The following is an 18,786-nucleotide window of genomic DNA, read 5'->3' as shown; positions in this document are numbered from 1 at the left end:
ATGTTGGGTAGATTCCTGCTGGGGAGCAGACTCCATGAGAGAAGAATGTGTCCCTCCTCGGTTCTCTCCCACCCAGGCCAGCCAGCGCATTTTTCAGCAAATACTTGCCCCTGGCCTCTTGCTTCAGTGTCCACCAGAGGGCGAAAGGTGTCTTTGAGATAGCTCCCCGCAGGGAGTCTGGAGCCCCGCGGTCCGTCTGGGCTGGAGGTGACCTCAGTGGGCTCTAGAGCTCCCATTCCCATGATGGTCTGTTTATTGAGGGCGAACTACTTGCCAGGCTCTGAGTAAATACTAACAGCCAGTGCTTCCACGATGCTTATTGTACTGGTCATAGAGCTTAAGAGTACTGGTCTAAGTGCTTTATATAGATTAACTCTTTTAATCCTCACAGCCAACCCTTGAAGTATTATCCTCATTTTCACATAAGGAAAATGGGGCACAGAGAGGTTACACAACTTGCTCAAGGTCACACAGTTTGTCAGTGGTAGAACCAGGACTCAGATTTGTCTCTACCTGAGTCTGTGCCCTTTAGGTCTCTACATACTGCCCTTGGCCATAATGGCTGACACCAGGTAAGCCCTTGATAAATGGTTGTTTTTAAAATTATCATTAACACAAATTTTCATAATACCTATGAGATAGATACTATTTCTATTGTTATTATTTAATAATTAATACTTTTATTATTTTAAATTGAGGCACAGAGAGGGTTAAGTCACTTGTCCAGATCCCATAGTTAGAAAATCACAGACATAGCTCTTAAACTGAGCCTGTCTGATTCTGGGACCTGCGCTTTCATAAAGAGAATGTACTCTCAGTGCTGTCATATCAGGCCAGCTCACTTAGCAAACTGTCCTTTTTCATGAGAATGTCTCAGTGGACAAGGCTGTGGTGAGACAGGTGCCCTGAGGCCATGTGTGCCGACGTATGTCCTGTTTGGATGGCCACCTGGAGGTGGGCAGCAAGAGCCACAGGCTGCTTAGTCGTCTTCCCAGCATCCCCTCCCGAACACTAGTCCTAAGGAGAGATTTTCCAAGAGCTGCAGCGCAGTTCAGGCTGAACTGAGGGGCCAAGGGCGATGGGTCATGGGCATCAAAGGACTGGCATATTTGAAAGCTCCATTTTGTCTGTTGCCTCAGGTCAGGCCCCAAGGTTTTCATAGGATCTATGGTTGTTGCCTGGGAGGCTTCTGTTTCCCCCGCTTCCCACACCCCACCCAGGGGCCGCCCAGAACACTGCCTCTGTCTCTTCTGTGGACTTTCTCTGCCTGTCCAGCGACTCTCACATGAAACCGCACTTATGCTGGAGTCAGCCTCCAGTCATGCTGGAGCCCTGTGTGATTTGGGGTCCAGTACAATAGCCGTTCTTCTTATGTATCCAGGACATTTACAAGGGAGCCCTGTGACATGACTTCAAAGGAGGCAAAGCAGGGATTACCACCCCCTTTTATAGATTAGGAAGCTGAGGCTCAGAGGGTTAATTTCTTGCCAAGGTCACAGTTAGTCTGGTCCAGAAGTCAAGTTGTTCCCCTGCGGTGCTTCAGTGGAATGACTGTGGGGCTCTGAAACCCCAGCCCTCAGAGCCTCAGGGATCTCTGGGGAAGCCCAGCGGACCCCCACCCTCCACGACCCCTGTGGGGAGAAGCTCTCTTCTGAAATATAGATGATAGAGAAATAGATAAACAGATATAGATAGGCAGATGATTGATTGATAGAATATAGATAGAAAGCTAGATAGTTGTTAGATGATTGATAGAATACAGATAAAAAATGATAGATGCCACCTTGCAGGCAGGCTGCAGCGCCACCAGGCTGCCGGGCGACGGACAGATAAGCGCTGGAGACGTGTCCCTGCAGGAGCCCCCCTCCTACCCTCCCATTCAGGTGATCCGGGCCCGGGTGTCTTCCAGCAGCTCCTCCGAGGTTCCCTCCATCAACTCCGACCTTGAGGTACACGCTGCTGTCTGCCTGCGGGTGCATGGGCGTCCTTCATTACCCTTGTGGGCGCCTCCTGGCTGCTTGCGCTGCGGTTCTCGGTCCGCCCACGCTAACCTCACGCCTGCTAAATAATGAACGAGCCTGCTGACTCCCGCCTGAGGAGTTTCCCGCTGTCAGCGCTGAGAAGGGGTTTCCAAGGTCAAATCAGTAAGGGAAACACTGCATAGTGCGGCGCAGTCGCCAAGAATCACTTGCACTTTCAGTTATAAAAATAAGTGTATGAATAATAAACTTTGAAAGGGTCTCAGTGTTTCCCAAACCCATGTGACCATGGCAGCGCCCCCCACCCAACCCCAGGAGCACCAGCTGCACCCTATGGTACCATCGGGATCATACTTGGGATCATGTCACTTTTTGCATATCACAAACGGGTGTAACCCTCAGGTCTGAGCTGTCCTGTTCAGGCCCACAGCTGTGGCTTGCAGCCCTGTGTCTGGAGAATGAGAACAGGACTGTGTAGTGGACATGTGCCATCAGCAGGGGGATGGACTGTCCTTCATTCTGGGTTTATGTTCTATTTTGGTATTAAAACGCCCTTTTATGAAATGATGATAATAATATGTAGTAGTTGGTGTGAGTTTTGTTTTGGTCTTAATGGTCTTATTGGGCAAAATAATCCATTAGCCATCCTCAGATTTGTTGAACTCATAGTGGACCCTGAAACCTGAAAGACTCAGAGCCTGTTGGATAAAGTCCAGATTCCTTAGTGTGAGGTTCCTGACCTTTCATACCTGCCCCAGGCTCGTGCCCCTCCCCTGCCTCACCTAGATGTCCACCTTGGCTGTGGACTGTCGTCTGGGCCTTTCTGCCTGGGTTTTCTCTGGCCCAATTTCCACGGGTCAGAAGTCTACCCAGATGCCACCTGCTGTGTGAAACTAACCCCCCCTCCACACACAACAGAGATTAATGGCTCCTTCTCTTAGGTGCCCGGAGCATATGCCTCTCACACAATTTCTACTGTTTGGTGTGTAGCTGGTAAGCTGTGGGGGCCTGTCTCTCTGCCAGGCTGTGCATGAGCTTTTAGGTGTAGGGCCCGGGCCACCTTTGTCTTTCTGTATCCCTAGGTCCTGGAACACAGCCGGTCATTAAGAGCTGTGTTTTGAGTGAGGAATTCTGTGCCAGACTGAGGACCATTTGGGGCCTGTGTATCCCCGTGTTGTTTATTTCTTGGTTTCAGTCATGCAAGCACATGGCTTGGCAGCTTGGAGCCAGCAGTTTGGCAGCAATCTAAGACTAAACGGGAAACAAAGAGCCTGATGGCAAAGTGTGTTCAGTGAGGAGAAGGGATAGTTAAGTCGCCGAACAAGGGAGGGCCTGGGGAGAGCAGGGGGCAACATTTGCTCTGTGGAAACAAGGGTGATTTTTTTTGCCCACCCACAATTAAGGCAAGGATTGGACATTTGACCTTGAAAAATTTGACATTTGCTTTGTGGCTGGTTTGGGCCATTTCTCTGTTTTGCACTAACTTGTTCTTTTCCTACTCTATTATCTTTCTCTTTTTAGACATTTATTTTTTTAACTATATAAATTCTAAGGGGACAAGGTCATGCTGTAAAATTAGGCAAATGAAAATTAATGCTTTTGCACATATTAAAAGGAATATGTTTTAGAAGTACAGCTACTCCAGCCCACCCCCTTCATAACCCCTAGCACAATCCTCCTCACTCCCTAAAACATACATACACTGAGACCTGTAAACATACAAAGCTCCTGAGTCCTCTAAACAAATACCTTAGAATTTCACTAAGCACATGTACTAACAGGTCAAATGGGTTGTAGGGCCCCCTGTGCAAATACTTTAATATATGAGCAGGGCACTGTGAAACTTTTGTCAGGTATGTGATCTGTTGGGCCTCTGATAATCTATATTTTCTGTTCTTAAAAGTAATACATACTTATTTTACAAAATTTGGAAAATGTAAAGAAGAAAATTAAAATTAACAAACCTATCAACCAGCAACTAACTGCCTCTTGGTAGAGGGATTGTGCAAGATTCACAATCCCTGTTTGGGGGCAACATTCCTTAAAGATCCTGGTTCCTTTACAGCTGAATGTGAGCAAGAAGGTGTCTTTTAGCTCTGGCCAATGTGGCTCGATTGAGCGTTGTCCCATGCACCGAAAGTTTGCCAGGGAGAACATACGGAAGGCAACTGATCAATGTTTCTCTCTCTCTTTCCCTCTCCCTTCCCTTCTTCTCTCTCTAAAAATCAGTAAGTACATTTGTAAAAAAAAAAAAGAAAAAAGAAATTGTCTTTTAGCAGATGAGTGTAACTTGGCACTTGACCTGTCCGTTTAGACACTCATTTAGCAAACACTTTCTGCGGGTGGAGGTTTGAAACCCCCCTCACAGGGCAGAAGGTACTTGATTAGTAGGTCACAGCTAAGAGTCTGAGCCTTGCCTTGCTCCTTCAGCCCACATTCCAAAGGGCCTGGATCCTGTGGATCAATGCAGGGTCTTTGGTCATCACTTCCTCCATTGTGTGACTTCTCTTGCTCCAGGATTTCGCAATTTAAATATTTTGTGGCATTGGGTTGCTGAGATACCTGGGGCTCTTTTCCCCTCCCTTGGAATGTCCCCCACCCCAGCTGTGTCCCCTGGATCTGCTGAGGTGGGCTTCCGTGACCTTGACCACCTCTCATTGTTGCCAACCAACTGGGCTTCTGCTTGACCCCATGGGTCCATCTGTGCACGCTTCCTGCTCCCACTATGGAGGCCTGTGAGCCTGGGGCCACTATGTGATGTTAAGATGGTGTGTTTATCTCTTCCGTGGTTTTTTATGATTTCGTAACTTAACTCTCAGAGGATGATTTTTCGTCTGTGTCCTTGGGGCACATACCGACTGTTATGAATACCTACTTCCTGCAGTGCTGGGGTGGTGCCACAATACACCGCATCCCCAGCACTCAAAGTCACTAAGTGTTTTAAAATCCATTCATAAGAATAATAGTACTCATTGTGCGTGTCTAATAGTGACTGTGTGCGTGTCACGAGCCAGGCACTTTATGTTGTATACTTTATAGTCACTGTTTGGTGTCATCCTCTTAACAGCCCGGAGGCAGGTACCTTTGTCATCCTCGTTTTCCAGAAGAGGGGACTGGGACTCATTGAGTTTAAGTAACTTGCCCCTCCCGCAAAATTAATAATAATAATAATAGTTGGCGGACCTGGGATTTGAACTCAGCTCCGCCCCCTCTGAAGCTCCTGTTGTAACCACCATGCATGCTCCACTGCCTTGGCAGGAACTCATACCCAGGGTGGTATCAGCACCAGGTTTATCATCCATCATACCCATTTTATAGATGAGAAAACGGACTCTCAGAACTCTCTCCACTCGCCTGTGCTCTGCCTAGGTTCTCCGCGAGTGCCCTATCTAATAGGCAGGATAAACATTGGGATTTGCAAGTAATTCCAGTGACGGCAGCACAGGAGAAGGGGTGAAACAAAGACAGATCAGGTTGTGGGAGCTCACATGGAAGGAGACCTTGAGTATTTTCACCTCTCCTCCAGTGTCCACTGGCTGGGCTGGTCAAGGCATTACATGAATGGTTTTGGAGCCTCAGGCCATTTGCTTGGGCTGTGTCAGTTTCCAGACAGCTCCGAAAGAGGTGGTGTACTCCACAGAGACTGGATGCACTCATTCATTTGCTCACTCCTTCAACACAAGGTAGCTCCGCTCCTGGCACAGCCATCCAGAGAGTGTGCTGAGCAGATGCTGAGTAAGGGTGACTGTGCCTGCCTGTGGACTACAGGTGGGAGCCGAGGCCCAGAGGGAGCAGGCGCTCAGGAGTGGCCATCTCACTTTCCGGGGCAGCCAGCACCTGTTTTATGAGTGCAGGGTTGACTTTCCCCCTGCATTGAAACTGTTCCTCTGCCTTTTAAAGGCTTTATTTTATTTTTTAGTCTCTGGGATACAAAAAAAAGATTAAGTTCAGTTATGTGAAAAGCGCATTTAGTTATTTTTTTCCTTCGCTTCCTAGTAATGCTGTAGACCTGCATAGGAAGCTTGTAGGAATTCTGCAAGGAGGCTGTTTCTGTCATTGGAACAAAGTCTGCATGTTAGAGAATGACTGACTGGAGCGTTAGAGGTTCTAGGGAGGGGGAGAGGGGAGAGGAACGAAGCCAAACCCCAGATTGAGCTGTCTGAAAGAGGGTTGAGTCCCAGGCCTGTGTTTCCTGCTATCTATATCCTAGGCTCTTTACAACTGGGACTGTTCTTTCCTTCTCCAAACCCTGTTTCCAGCACCAGCAGCAGACCAGGACAGATTCCTTGGACATTTGTCATTCTTTTTTAAATGTTTTTTTAAATTGATTTTAGAGAGGAAGGGAGAGAGAGAAACATCTATGTGAGAGAGAAACATAGATTGGTTGCCTCCTGTGTGCACCCCAACTGGGGATCGAACCCAAAACCCGGGCATGTGCCCTGATCGGGAATCCAACAGGTGACCTTTTGGTGCACAGGATGATGTCAAACCAACTGAGCCACACTGGACAGGGCTGTACATTTGTCATTCTTAAAGCCAAATCATTCTTTTAAGGAATAAATAAACACATACACACTCGCACACACGGACTATAAAAGTGCTCATGTTAGAGAAAATACATATAAGTAAGAAGAGGCCAGAACATTCCAATAGGTACCAAAGGCAAAAAGTGAAGTTGAGGATGTGGTTTTTCCACTGATCTGTTTCCTCCTCAGGAAGGTGGCATTGCCTGCCATGAGAGAGTGAAAGATAGTACATCCTGAAATGTGTGTGGCAGCCAGCGGGCTCCCCTGGGGTGAGGAAAGACACTCCACTGCACCCCTCACTCCAGGAAAGGGGTTGTGCAGCAGAGAGAGGACCAATCAGGAGTTGGGCGGACACAGTCCAGACAGCCTCGAGCTGGGCTTCAAGTTTTCCCTTCTCCCTCTGCATGTGGGAATCACGAGACTTTCCCTGCCTATATTACAGAGTGACTGTGAGGGTCACATGGGGGTGCTGGTGGGGCTTTGCAAGGCTCCCAAAGGTACTATATGCTGCGTAGTGAAAACAGGGCTGGAAGTGGGCTTTGCTACTCACTCTGGCCCTTTTAGCCATGGAACCAGACAGCACCCACTCATTTATCTGGGCCTGTTCTGAAAGTGGAGATAGTAAGTTCAGGGAAGCTGGTGAGGCTCCACCAAGATCAGAATGTGAAGGAGCTTTGATACAATAGAGCAGTGGTCCCATAAATGCTCATCGTGAAACCCCAGCTCATCGTGGGTGATCTTTAAGACCCCATTTGGCAACGTGACCTTAAGTGTCAAAGTTTGTGGTTGAAAGGAGGTTAATTACACTGAGTCAATTCTTTGCAGTAGAAAGGCTTCTATCAAGAAAACAAGAGTCAACCACCTGCCAAACTTGTTAATGTCCTTGGTAGTACCGCAGCGGCTCAGGCTGCTGGGTCTGCCCAGATGCCACTTGAAACACCTCTGGCCTCCTCAGTCTCCAGAAGTATTTCCAAACCTGCTGCCCAAAATCCAGGGAAGAGCCTTACTACTTCCACTTGAACCAATGCAGGTGCTCCTGACTGAGGTCCTGCCTCCATCTCTCCTTGCATTGCTCCTACCCAGGAGCTTCCCAGTACTCGACCCCATGGCCTCCCTGCTCTAAGGCCTTCTGTGGCTCCTTACTGCTTATAGTTTAAGTCTGGACCCGTTAGACTGACCTCCAGGACACTTAGTCGTCTGGCCCTGGGACAACTCTGCAGGTTTTTCTTGCACATCTGGCCAGCTTTCTCTTCCCTGAGTTTCTTTGCTTATTTCAATCTTCCTGCCCTTCAAGGCACTGGCTAAATCCTGCTTCTTCCAGGAAGCCTTCCCTGCACTCCAGAGTAGGGTTGCTAGATTTAACAGGCAAATAATACAGGACATCCAATGTAATTTGAATTTTAGATTATTTGTTATCTGAAATTCATATTTCACTGGGTATCCTGTGTTTTATCTGGCAACCCTGCTCCTGAATCAAACCTGATTGTTTGTACTTCTGGCTCTTCTCTAGACCTCTTTTTCAGTTCTTCTGAGCAGCATTTGAGCAGCAAAATTTCTTCCAAAAAATTAGGCGCATTCAATGTGATATATTAACTCTATCTCAATAAAAATGGGAAAAATGAGTTTATAAAAATCAGGAACAGGAGCCAAGGTTGCCAAGGCCTTTCCCAGTGGTAGTCCTGGGATTTGGCCTAAAGCAGTATTTATATCTCCTTGTGACTAGAGTTGGAGGTGCTGCTCCCAGCCTCTGCTGCCCACCGTTTTAATACACATGCTTCTTTCTTGACCCTTTTGTTCCAACCTTCAGATGTCCCTGAAGTGAAACTGTGTCATCTTTATAAAGGAAACCACGCTACTGTGGGTCAGAACTTCCCTCTCGCTGATCCAGTTCACGATGGACCTTTCACACAGCACCTCATGGCCTGTGATGCATTTTCTCATCTCACATCCCCTTTCCCCACAGCAGCCTGGGAAGGAAGAGCAGTGCGGGGAGTTTGGGCAGTTAGAGAGGAGGAAGGAGGAAAGAAAGTGTGGGAGGTGAAACACGTGCTTGATTTAGAGTGTCAAAGAACTCCTTAATTAAGGAACTATAAATATTGTGCGGGTTTTAAAAAAAATAGAAAGGATGAGATTTTTGAAGCATACAGTGGAATGTTTAAAAGTGTGTAAAGTATCAGGCCAAAAGGAAATTGGCTTAATAAAATTAAGAGAGAACTGTAACTGGTATGTCTCTGGCCAGTCTTAAAATTTTATAATCAGAAGAAACAAAAAGCCTTTATAGTCAGTTCTAAGTGCAACAATATCTCACCTTTCCAGTGTTGGAGAAGTCACTTCTCCCCAAAGGTAAGAGGTAGGAGTTGGACAAATGGTCTGTGAGGCATATCCAGTTCCCATAGTCTAAAATGTAAGCCTGGAAATTGACCATTTTTCAGTGGCTAAGACACACCTTAGAGTGTTCAGGATCAAAGGAAAAGTTACCATATGTCCTTTGGACAAGGGCTACAGGATACCTCTTGGCTTCAGAAGCATGACAAAGTGTGCTTTTAGAAATGAGGTGAATTGAAGTACTATAACCTGTGGTTCACAAACCTGATGGAATTGTGGTCCTCTAAGGATATGTGGAAATACTCATTACAGTTGAAGGTAGAAGAACAGCCATTTGCACAATTTGGAGTGTGTGTGGAAAAGAGTATAAAATATTATTTATTCTTTACTTTTCGGGAGTGGGGAGAGACCTCAGTTACAAAAATTTGAGTTAATTGTATTCAGGCACGTTATCCTTATTGGTTTAAATTTTTTAAAAACCCTGCTACTACTTCCACTAGGGGGCATTCTTCTTAAATATTAAATTGCCTGTGATGCTGAAGACTGGGAAAGAAGTTTCAAGGTTTCATTTCAACCCAGTTAGGGGGACCCTTAAGCTTCTTTATTTGATTGCTTGTTTGTTTGCTTGGCTTTAAATAAACTTTTACGTTGGAATAATTTTAGATTTATGGAAATGTTGCAAAAGTAGTACAGAGAGTTCCTGTATACTTTTGCCCAGTTTCCCCTAATGTTAACATCATATAAAAACCATGCTACATTGGTCAAAACTAAGAAATTAATGTTAGTACATTACTAAATTTCACATTTTATTTAGCTTTCACCAATAGTCCGTTAATATTCTTATTCTGTTCCAGGTAACAATCCAGTATATCACATTATATTTAGTAATTTTTTTAACAAACACTCACTCATTGTGGTGACCACAGATTACAGTTTCTATTTTGCATGAACGTCTATATTTATTTGTAAAAGTTATTTAACTTTTGGACCCCTATGTTGTCATCAACATTTCTGTCTTTTGCACTGTGTGTGGAACCATCATTTTTAGTGATTTTGTGTCTTCTCAAATCTTTTTTTTTCTGTTTATATCCCCCCATCAGGATGTCATTAAAACATGAATGCTATGCAATTATTACTAATTTTGTTAGGTATAATAATGGCGTTGTGCTTAGAATTTTAAAAAATGTCCTTATCAATGAGACACCTGCTGAAGCATTTATAATTATTTACTTTAAAATACTTCAGCCAATAAAAAAATTGAGGAGCTAAAGCAAATAAAACAAGATGTGTCCATAGGTGTTTATGAGGTTATTCTTTGTGTATGACTGAAAATCTTATAATTGAAAAGCTGTTTAAAATGGAAATGTAAAAGAACTGAACAATAGAGGCTTGGTTTTAATGTGACAATAATGCCAAATCCCGTGAACTGCTCAGATTGACAGCTGTTCCACTTAATAGACATTCACAGATCAATACAACTGGCATTTGTAGATTCATAGCTCTGTCAGAACATGTCTCCCAGGCACTGCATGCAGTGCCTGAGGATGCGAGCAGATTGCGAAGCCGCCCTTCAAGAACTGACTCAGACATATTTGAGGCTTGGGGTGGAACCAATCGTGCAATAAAGGCTGATTAAAAATGAATCTTGGCTGGTAGCAAATACCTCATATTTTCAAGGTGGGGATTTTATTTGTATCTCTCTTTCTTAGTTTTGTGGTTTTGAGTTGACTCATCTCCACCATGTGGTTAATAAGTGGAAGAGTTATTATTATTATACCTGGTAATAATAATTTCTAATAATAGTCATTTAAAAATCTGTATGGGTTATAATTTTTCCAAGGACCTGCAGCCCTTCATAATTATCACAATTATTCTATTGATCATTTAACTCAATTGCAGCTGCTTAAAGCTGCTGCCTCTCTGCTTGCTGAAGTCAGCTATCCCTTTGCCCTCAGACCATCAGAGGGCCTGCCTCCTGGCTCACTGAGCAGTCAGCGGCAGGTGCTGAATTCTGCTCTGCTCTGTAATGGGAGCAGAATCTATCAAACACTTTTCTTTCTTTCTTTTTAATCTGCAGCACAAGTATTGGGAAGCCCTAAACTTGGAGCAGGTATGGACAGTTGTGCTCTCTCTCTGTTCCAAGAGGGACTTCCTGCGGCTTGATTTCAGTTCCTGTTTTTGTTAGCCTCCCCTTGGATGGCTGGGACCATGCCAGATCCCTTTAGGAAAAAAAATGTGAAAATGAGAGGTCAGTCTTAGGATCAGGGAATTTTCCAGGTTATCTCAGTTCAGAGTTCTTTCTGCTTTGCCCAAACCATCTAGTACGGACTCAGAGAAGATGAGTAACCCAAGGAAGAAACTTGGTTTGGAAAAGAGGTGTTTGAACAAGCTGAATAACCGCAGGATGCCACTGGTTAGTGGTGCTGGGCGTGGCTGCAGTAATTGAGCTAAACATTCCCCCACATTTTCATCCTGAGACCTTGGGCAGCTGGCTGTTGTCTCCAAGTGATGGATCAGCACATGTTTTTTGATAACCACCTGTGCCTGTTGTCTCCCAGGACTGTTTCTGATAAGACAGATCATCTTTTGCTCAAATTCTCTTTATGGCTGGATTCTAGCAATGTTTTTATTTCTTAAAATGAAGTTTTAAAACACATTATTCTGGGAAATCAGAAGAGATTTAAAATGTTTTTGACAGCCTAACCCACTTCAAAGAGTTGACTTGATCAAAGTGGCGGGCTGTTTCTGTTAGCTGGAAGCTGACTTGGTCAGGTGTAGCAAGAATTGGAGCAGTGGCTCTGAAACATCAGGGCAAAATCTTAGATCTCAACCCAGAGACAAGGTCTAGGGTGGGTCACCAGAACACAATCAGAACTGTGTGAGGTTGGTCCAGAGCACATTCAGAACTGTGATATAGAACGTGGGCCTTAGCTGGAAAACAGCATTTATCAAAAAGCACACTTTCCATCCTCAGAGAACAGGCTCCGACTTCTGCCATGGGGCAACTGGGCCCCAGAGGCTGAGGGGCTGGAAAGCTCTTCTGTGTGGGATCTTTGATAAAGTCACAAAGGAGTTTGCTTAGACATGTACCCCCCCCCCCAAATCTGCAGCCACAAGTAAGTGAGAAATAAGCACTGGGAGTGGCTGGCACAGACCCAAACAGGTTCAGGGGACTGAGCTGCACCAACCAAATTAGCTTAGTCCCTGGCCTGCACAGTTAGTGGGGATGAGGTAATCTTTTTAACATGATGCTGTTTTTTATCACAAAGTAGTAGAATTCAGTTGTTACTATCAGTAAATCACTCATTGAATCAGACTCTCTATCCAAAACAAAGCCATAATTTGTGTTTTATAACTGGCATGGTATGGGTACTATCAGGCTCAGGAAGGCTTGAAGACCTTATCCTGGACCTTTAGGAACTAGACTGATTGACAGTTCCAATTTTAATATCTGGTGAAGCATTTTTCTTGGAGTGCATGTCCATGCCTGACTCTATTTTCTTGTCCAAAGAGATCATCTGGCCTGGGCTGATACAGCCTACTTGGCCTTTGCTTGTTATTTTCCGGGTGTTTTGATTCTATCAAATGCGACCTATGACTCAGAATCGTTAGTCATAGAAACTCAGAAAGAAAAGAGATCGTATTACCTAGTTACTGATACAAAATCCCAGCTTACACATGGAGAAACCAAGGCCCAGAGAAGAGAAAGCGTTAGTGACAGAAGGAAGACTTGAGCCCAACGCCTCACTTGCCTTCATGGCTGGAATCACTAAGGATTCCCTTCTCTTGGTCCATGTGCAAAGTTCCCTCTCTCATCCATCATATTAGAGCAATAGGAGGACTTCACAAATAGCTTCACCAGTGCTGTGTGCCCACCTCTCTTTTTTAACCTTTCTTATCCCTGCAAATTTCAATTTTCCATACTTGTCTGAGAGCAATGAAATATTCACTGGTTGTGACCACTCTGAATTAGGTTTTAAGTGTTTGTTTTTGACAAGTCTACTGACCTCAAGTTTAGAGGAAACACCATAGTCGGGGGCAGTGAGGGGGACAAGAACAGATCAGTGCCCTGCTCTTAAGGAGTTCATCTACCTGACAGGACAAGGGAGATGCCCAGGGAAAGGGCAGGGCCGTCCATGCTCAGCTGCAAATGAGTGGTACAGGCAGTACAAAGAGAGAAGGGGGTGGGAGCTCAATGGGCATAAGCAGTCGGGGTAGGCTTCCTAGAAGAGGTACTCACCTGGACCATAAAGAATGGGTTGGATTTGCTGGTCTTTTCCAGGAATGAGTTAGGCACGGAGGTGGGAATTCTTAGGATAAAGAGAATATGACAGTCTCACTAGAGAAGGACTTGGTGACAACAGGGAAAAAGGGGATGGTGAGGGGGTGGGGGCTGGTCTGTTCAGGGTGACTGTCCATTAATTCCTTCATGTAAAGTTATGCTTGCCCTGTTAGGTCCTAGAAACACAGGCCTGGTTAACCTGTCCTTACCTGTTTGTCCTTGTGTATTGGACCTATTGTTAGGGGATTGTAGGAGATAAGAAGGATGTGTTCCACTAAGGAACCTTTTATGTCTTTTCTCCACAGTGGAACCCTGAAGATGTAAAGCTTGAAGGGAACAAAGACAACTTGGATATGCTTAGATCCCAGATGCACAGGTGCTCTGTGAGGCCAGTGGACTTGACCTCTGTTGAGTAATACTTTTTGGAGCCATCTCAACAGCTCAGAGCCCAAAGTCAAGTGTCAGGAATTGAATAGGAATCAACTAGCAGTGACATCCATAGCGGGAATGTGAGCTTCTGCTGGGTCTGCCCAAGAGAGTCAGGAACCAGGAGCTGTCCAGACCTTGGCTGGTATGTACCACGGCTCAGAATGGAGCTAAGACTTTGGGTCCCATGGACAGATCTGACATGCTCAGAGTTTGTTCTGAAAATTTGAAGTTCACAGAGCACTCTTGTGAAATATAAATCTTCATCTAAAGTTACATTGGACCCTCTTTTCCCTTTCCCTTTTGAATCAACCATACTCTGAATAGCTGCTAGGTGCCAGGAATGAGTTCCTCTATCAAGTAGCTAATGTGTTTGGATCTCAGTAGAGCCCCATTCTGCAAGATCTGACTAAGCTTAGATAAGAGGGTGGACCCACATACTGCAGGTCTGGGACGCAATCACAGGTACTGATGGGACCTGGCTCCTGCCTTCCGGTCACCCACTTGAGTTTTCTGCTGGAGGTTAGAGATGGGACTGCTTGGTCAACAAAGTGTTTGTGAGGGCAAGCAAAGTAAATTGCTCAAGGCACCAGGACTTGCTCCAACCTGACAAGGTGTCTGCTGGGGCAGGGTTTCCAGGTGAGGGGCACTGTCTGCTTCAGGAGGTAACCGAAAGCATGCAGAGGATAAGAAGCATGGCAGGAGGTGTTAAACTCAAACACAGCAGTCCCATTTTAGGGTTGCTTTGATACTGTGATCATGAGTGAGGGAAAGAATGGACGGATTGGGGCTAAGGTGAGAGGCACACTGGAGTGAATAAATCCCGAGTGAACTGAAGTATCTCACTGTGGAGCAGAGATAGGTCTGAATCCCAGCACAGCCGCAGAAGTCTGCCACAAGGGAAAGTGAGAGAAATGCCAAGAAACTCAGCTCTGCTCCTAGCTGGCCCCTGGCAGCCTGTGTGACTCAGCTGTTGCTGCCCAGTTTCTCCTAAGGGGTAGTGCAAGTCCTGGCAGCATGAAGGCCACGCCTCAGGAAAGCAGGTTGGTTCCACAGATCTCTGCAGAGATCCTGACCTCCTGGATGGCCTCTGAGCTAGAAGTGAACTTAATCCCCACCGTCCAACTGCTTTGGTCCATGGTTGTCCTGTAGTAGAGTTTGCTAAAATCAGTTTTGCTTTGCAATCTTACACCACTGAAGCTATACTTGGAGGGAAGATGAAGATTTGAACTGGTGGAATGTGTAGGGGCAGGGAGAATTACAGAAGAAGAAACCTAGCAGAGGACTGGAAGGAGGGAAGGGTGGAATCTAGTCAAGGAAGGAGGAATCTCACGCAGCCAGAATGGGTGATGCAGTGTGGGCTATAGGGAATGGATAAAGAGGCCAGAAAGAAACCAGACTGAAGGCTGGGGAATTGGTACTTAATTCTGTGGCTAACTGGTAGCCATGGAAGATACCAGAGTAGGAAGGTGACTGACATGCCTCAGGTAGCCCACAGCTAACGGGTGCATTTCTCATCCCCATGGCCACTTTTCAAGACACAGAAATGTATAGTATGGATACAGTATGAACACGGGGAGTATGTTTAATCTGAGATGTAACAACAGGACAGGAGCAGGGTTCATCTTTAGAAAGGCAGAGACATGGGGATGGGATGACATCTCTGAAGTCTGCCTCTAGCACATATCCCTTTTCTCAAGGGGATGCTGGCTCATGCTCCCTGAAGCACAAAAAATTGGGTGGATCCTGCTGGAAATGGCCATTTACTCAAGATCATTAAATAATCTTGCTATGTGTGGAACATCTCACTGTACCTTTCTTTCAATTTTGCTAGGAATTTAAAACTGCTTTTAAAAATAAAATCTTAAAAAAATGATCTTGCTGACTTTCAGCAGCACAAACTACTTGAGCTCCAGATGTTGTCTGACTCCCTAGGTCCCTTCATCCCTGCCTCTTCCTTCACAAACCAGTTCCTGTCATCACGGTTCAAGCTTGTCTCAAAGCTGAATCTTTTGTCTCGTCTTCCAGGGTGAGCTATTAAACTGGGAATTTTGAAAGCAGTTTGGCTTCATTATTCAATGAGAATCTGCCTATTATGTTAAGCTCTGCAACTCTGGAGGCTTTGTGAACATGTGCCAACCAAAATGCCTTTCTTTTAGTAGGAGTGTCCCTGCCTCCACTGCAGCTTCATCCCTAGCTGCTAGGCCAGGAGGGTAATGGGAATTGCTTGCTCTGAAGACTCACTGAGCAGTGCAAGGGGTTACCTACACTTGGGAGGGGATGGGGAACAAATGTGTAATCCTCTTCTGCCCACTCATCTGGAGATGAGACATGGTGTAATACAGTGTTAACTATACCACCTATTATCTGCATGGCTTGGAGCATGTTACCTAATCTTTGTGAACTCCTGAGGTAGACTGAGTATACCTATCTAGAAAGCTTAGAGTGAAGACTGTGAATTAACATCTATGAAAATGCACAACACAATACCTGACTCAAAGTAGACACTGAAGCAGGATGTTTCCTTCCTCTCTATACTTCCTGGGCACATATGTCCTGAAAGACAGTTAATAACAAAACAATCAGGTTGGAAAGGACTTCGGTGATTTGAATCCTCTTGACAATAACCCCAATAAGTGATTACCCATACCCTGCTTAAACTCTGAAAAAAATATTTCACCCATTTTATCTCCCAAAGAAATCTGTATCATAAAGTAGAGCTTGGATCACTAAGATTTTCTTAAAATCCTGTCTAATCCCAAAGAACCAATCCTCTTATCTCCTGCCAGTACTTCAGTACGATGAATAGATTTATGAACCTCTTCTGATGCGACACTCACATCCTGTCTGTTACAGTGGGGTATGAGCTCCCAGAGTAAGGAGAGGCACTGCCAAAGAGCATGACTCCAGCTCCCAGGTCTGATTCAGTGTGATCTTTGACAAGTCATTTCCCTTTCTGGGTCACAGTTTCCTCATCTGTAAAATGAAAGGCCAGATTTCTTTCCTTTTTCCCCTTTTATGAATATGCTAGTGAATCCCCCCCCCCCCCCCAAAAGATTGATATCTTAGAGCCCAGCCTTTGCAATAGCAGGAAGAAAACAGAGCATTTGACATTTACAAATTTTGCAGATTCCTACCAGTACTGAAAACCAAAAACTACCTTGTTTCTAAACCTGGGGGTTCTGGTCACTTCATTCACTTTCTTAATATTGAAAGGCTCTATTACTGGCGGTTTATTTTGGTCAGTCTTCATTCTTGCTAAACCATCTCTTATACTGAAGGCCATATAAAAAATATTTTCCACAGTGGGAGAAAAAGAATCTGTATCAATCATTAAGGACAAAAACAGATGCTTTAGCAGCGTCTCAAGACTAATTTCACAACACTTCTAAGATTCTCTTCACTCAGTTTTCTTGATCAAGTCCCTTCTTGCTCATTCCCCTCCTCGTTTTCCAGCTGTGCAGGCCCTGCTCCACCCTCTTCGACGCTAAATTGGTTCCCCCCGCGACCGTTCAGGTCTGTGCGGTGGCACCGCAGGCTCCGCCTTGAAGGAACCCGAGCTGTGTCACGTTGATGAAGCGCTCTTGAAGAAGCTCACAAGTCTATCCTGCAGTATTCCAAGGGTCATGACCAGATGAGAGGGGCTGCCATCGAGAAGATGTTCAAGAAATGGTGCTAAATCGAATGATTTACAGAACATCTGCTTTGCTTTTTCTTTACTAACTCTGAAAGCCAAACGAGGCACGAGGCATCCCAGACGGCGTCTTCCGGGCCCAGGCACTGCATTCAACGGCGCGTTGCCTTTAAACACCTTCAGTTTAACTTCAAATTAATCTGTCCCTTGCAGCGCTCAGCATACACTCGGCTTCCGCCGGAAGATTTCCACCAGCCGTCACTGGCGGAGGGGGCTCCGCTTTTCTCCCCCGGCCTCAGGGTCTGCCGCCGCGGCTGCCGGGCGCGCGCCCCGCTCTTCGGCTCCGTTGGGCTCATCCGCGACCGTAAGGAGGGGCAGGGAGTGGTCTCCTCAAGCTGCGAGCGGGGTGGCCCCGCCGCTGGCACCTTCGGCACTGAGTCCCGGCTCCTGCTCAGTCCCGTCTCTTCGCTCGGAGGAGCTGCCAAACCGCAGGGTCTTGCGGTCCCTCCGAACCTTCCCCGGCGACTTCCGGGAAGGGAGGAAGCGCGCCCCGCGCCTGCGCACTCCGCGCCGCCTCGCGGGGGTCGCGCGAGTCCCGCCCGGGGCGCCGGGGGCGGGTTCCCGTGGCCCGGACACCTGTCCCCGGCGGCTTCTGGTGGCGTTTCACACCCTGGTTTTCTAAGGGGATCGTCCCAAGATTATTTTACCGTTCCCAACATGTTTGAGACCGCTCAACGTCCCTTATGGCGTAAATCCTTTGTTTCTAAATGCACCACACATGGTTTTTTTCAAATAGAGTATAAATGCTTGGTGGTGGGTGTTTCTTTTTAAAGAAGAATGAGATGGTAGCAAAAGGTTTATGAAGAAAACCCACAGTGCCTTGCTCCTCGCCTCTGCCCCCAACAGTCCTGCTTCTCAGGCAACAACTTTTTTTTTTTTTTTTTGCGGCGACCAGTTTTAGCGGTTTTGTTTGTTCTGGTAGTTTTCCCTCTTTTTCTTCTCTTTTTAAATTTTATCTTATTGAATTTATTGGGGTGACACTGGTTAGTACAGGTTTCAGGCTACGATCTGTAACAGCACCTGTGCGTGGCACTGCGTTCCCCGCCGAGCCCAGCCTCCCTCCGCCGCCCTTCGCCCCCGTACCCTCTCCTGCCCCCCCACCCTCTCCTGCCCCCCCGTACCCTCTCCTCCGCCCCGTACCCTCTCCTGCCCCCCGTACCCTCTCCTGCCCCCCCCACCCTCGCCTGCCCCCCCCGTACCCTCTCCTGCCCCCCCGTACCCTCTCCTGCCCCCCGTACCCTCTCCTGCCCCCCCCACCCTCGCCTGCCCCCCGTACCCTCTCCTCCGCCCCGTACCCTCTCCTGCCCCCCGTACCCTCTCCTGCCTCCCCCCCGTACCCTCTCCTGCCCCCCCGTACCCTCTCCTGCCCCCCCACCCTCTCCTGCCCCCCCACCCTCTCCTGCCCCCCCGTACCCTCTCCTCCGCCCCGTACCCTCTCCTGCCCCCCGTACCCTCTCCTGCCTCCCCCCCGTACCCTCTCCTGCCTCCCCCCCCGTACCCTCTCCTGCCTCCCCCCCCGTACCCTCTCCTGCCTCCCCCCCCGTACCCTCTCCT

At 46.7% G+C, this 18,786-nt stretch overlaps 1 protein-coding gene across 11 annotated transcripts in view; it reads left to right on the top strand.

Annotated features, from left to right (window-relative positions):
* TMEM44 (transmembrane protein 44) overlaps positions 1-18,249 on the top strand; it is a 30,227-nt gene extending 11,978 nt beyond the window's left edge. For 2 of the 11 annotated variants that reach the window (XM_081137963.1, XM_081137961.1), the window contains 3 exons: positions 1,791-1,949; positions 10,908-10,940; positions 13,418-13,814. In XM_081137963.1, the coding sequence (XP_080994089.1) occupies positions 1,791-1,949; positions 10,908-10,940; positions 13,418-13,528 (303 nt within the window). In that variant the 3' untranslated portion in view covers positions 13,529-13,814. Of the gene's footprint in view, positions 1-1,790; positions 1,950-8,312; positions 10,777-10,907; positions 10,941-13,417; positions 13,815-16,994 lie in introns of those variants that run through there. The other 9 variants (XR_013998839.1, XM_081137966.1, XM_081137965.1 and 6 more) reach the window with 9 other exon arrangements.
* Positions 18,250-18,786: the final 537 nt, after the last annotated feature.

Source organism: Miniopterus schreibersii (assembly GCF_964146895.1).
Source record: "Miniopterus schreibersii genome assembly, chromosome: 5".
NCBI classification, from domain to species: domain Eukaryota; kingdom Metazoa; phylum Chordata; class Mammalia; order Chiroptera; family Miniopteridae; genus Miniopterus; species Miniopterus schreibersii.
Note: the sequence above shows the minus strand (reverse complement) of the source record. Positions and strands in the feature narration are given on the sequence as shown.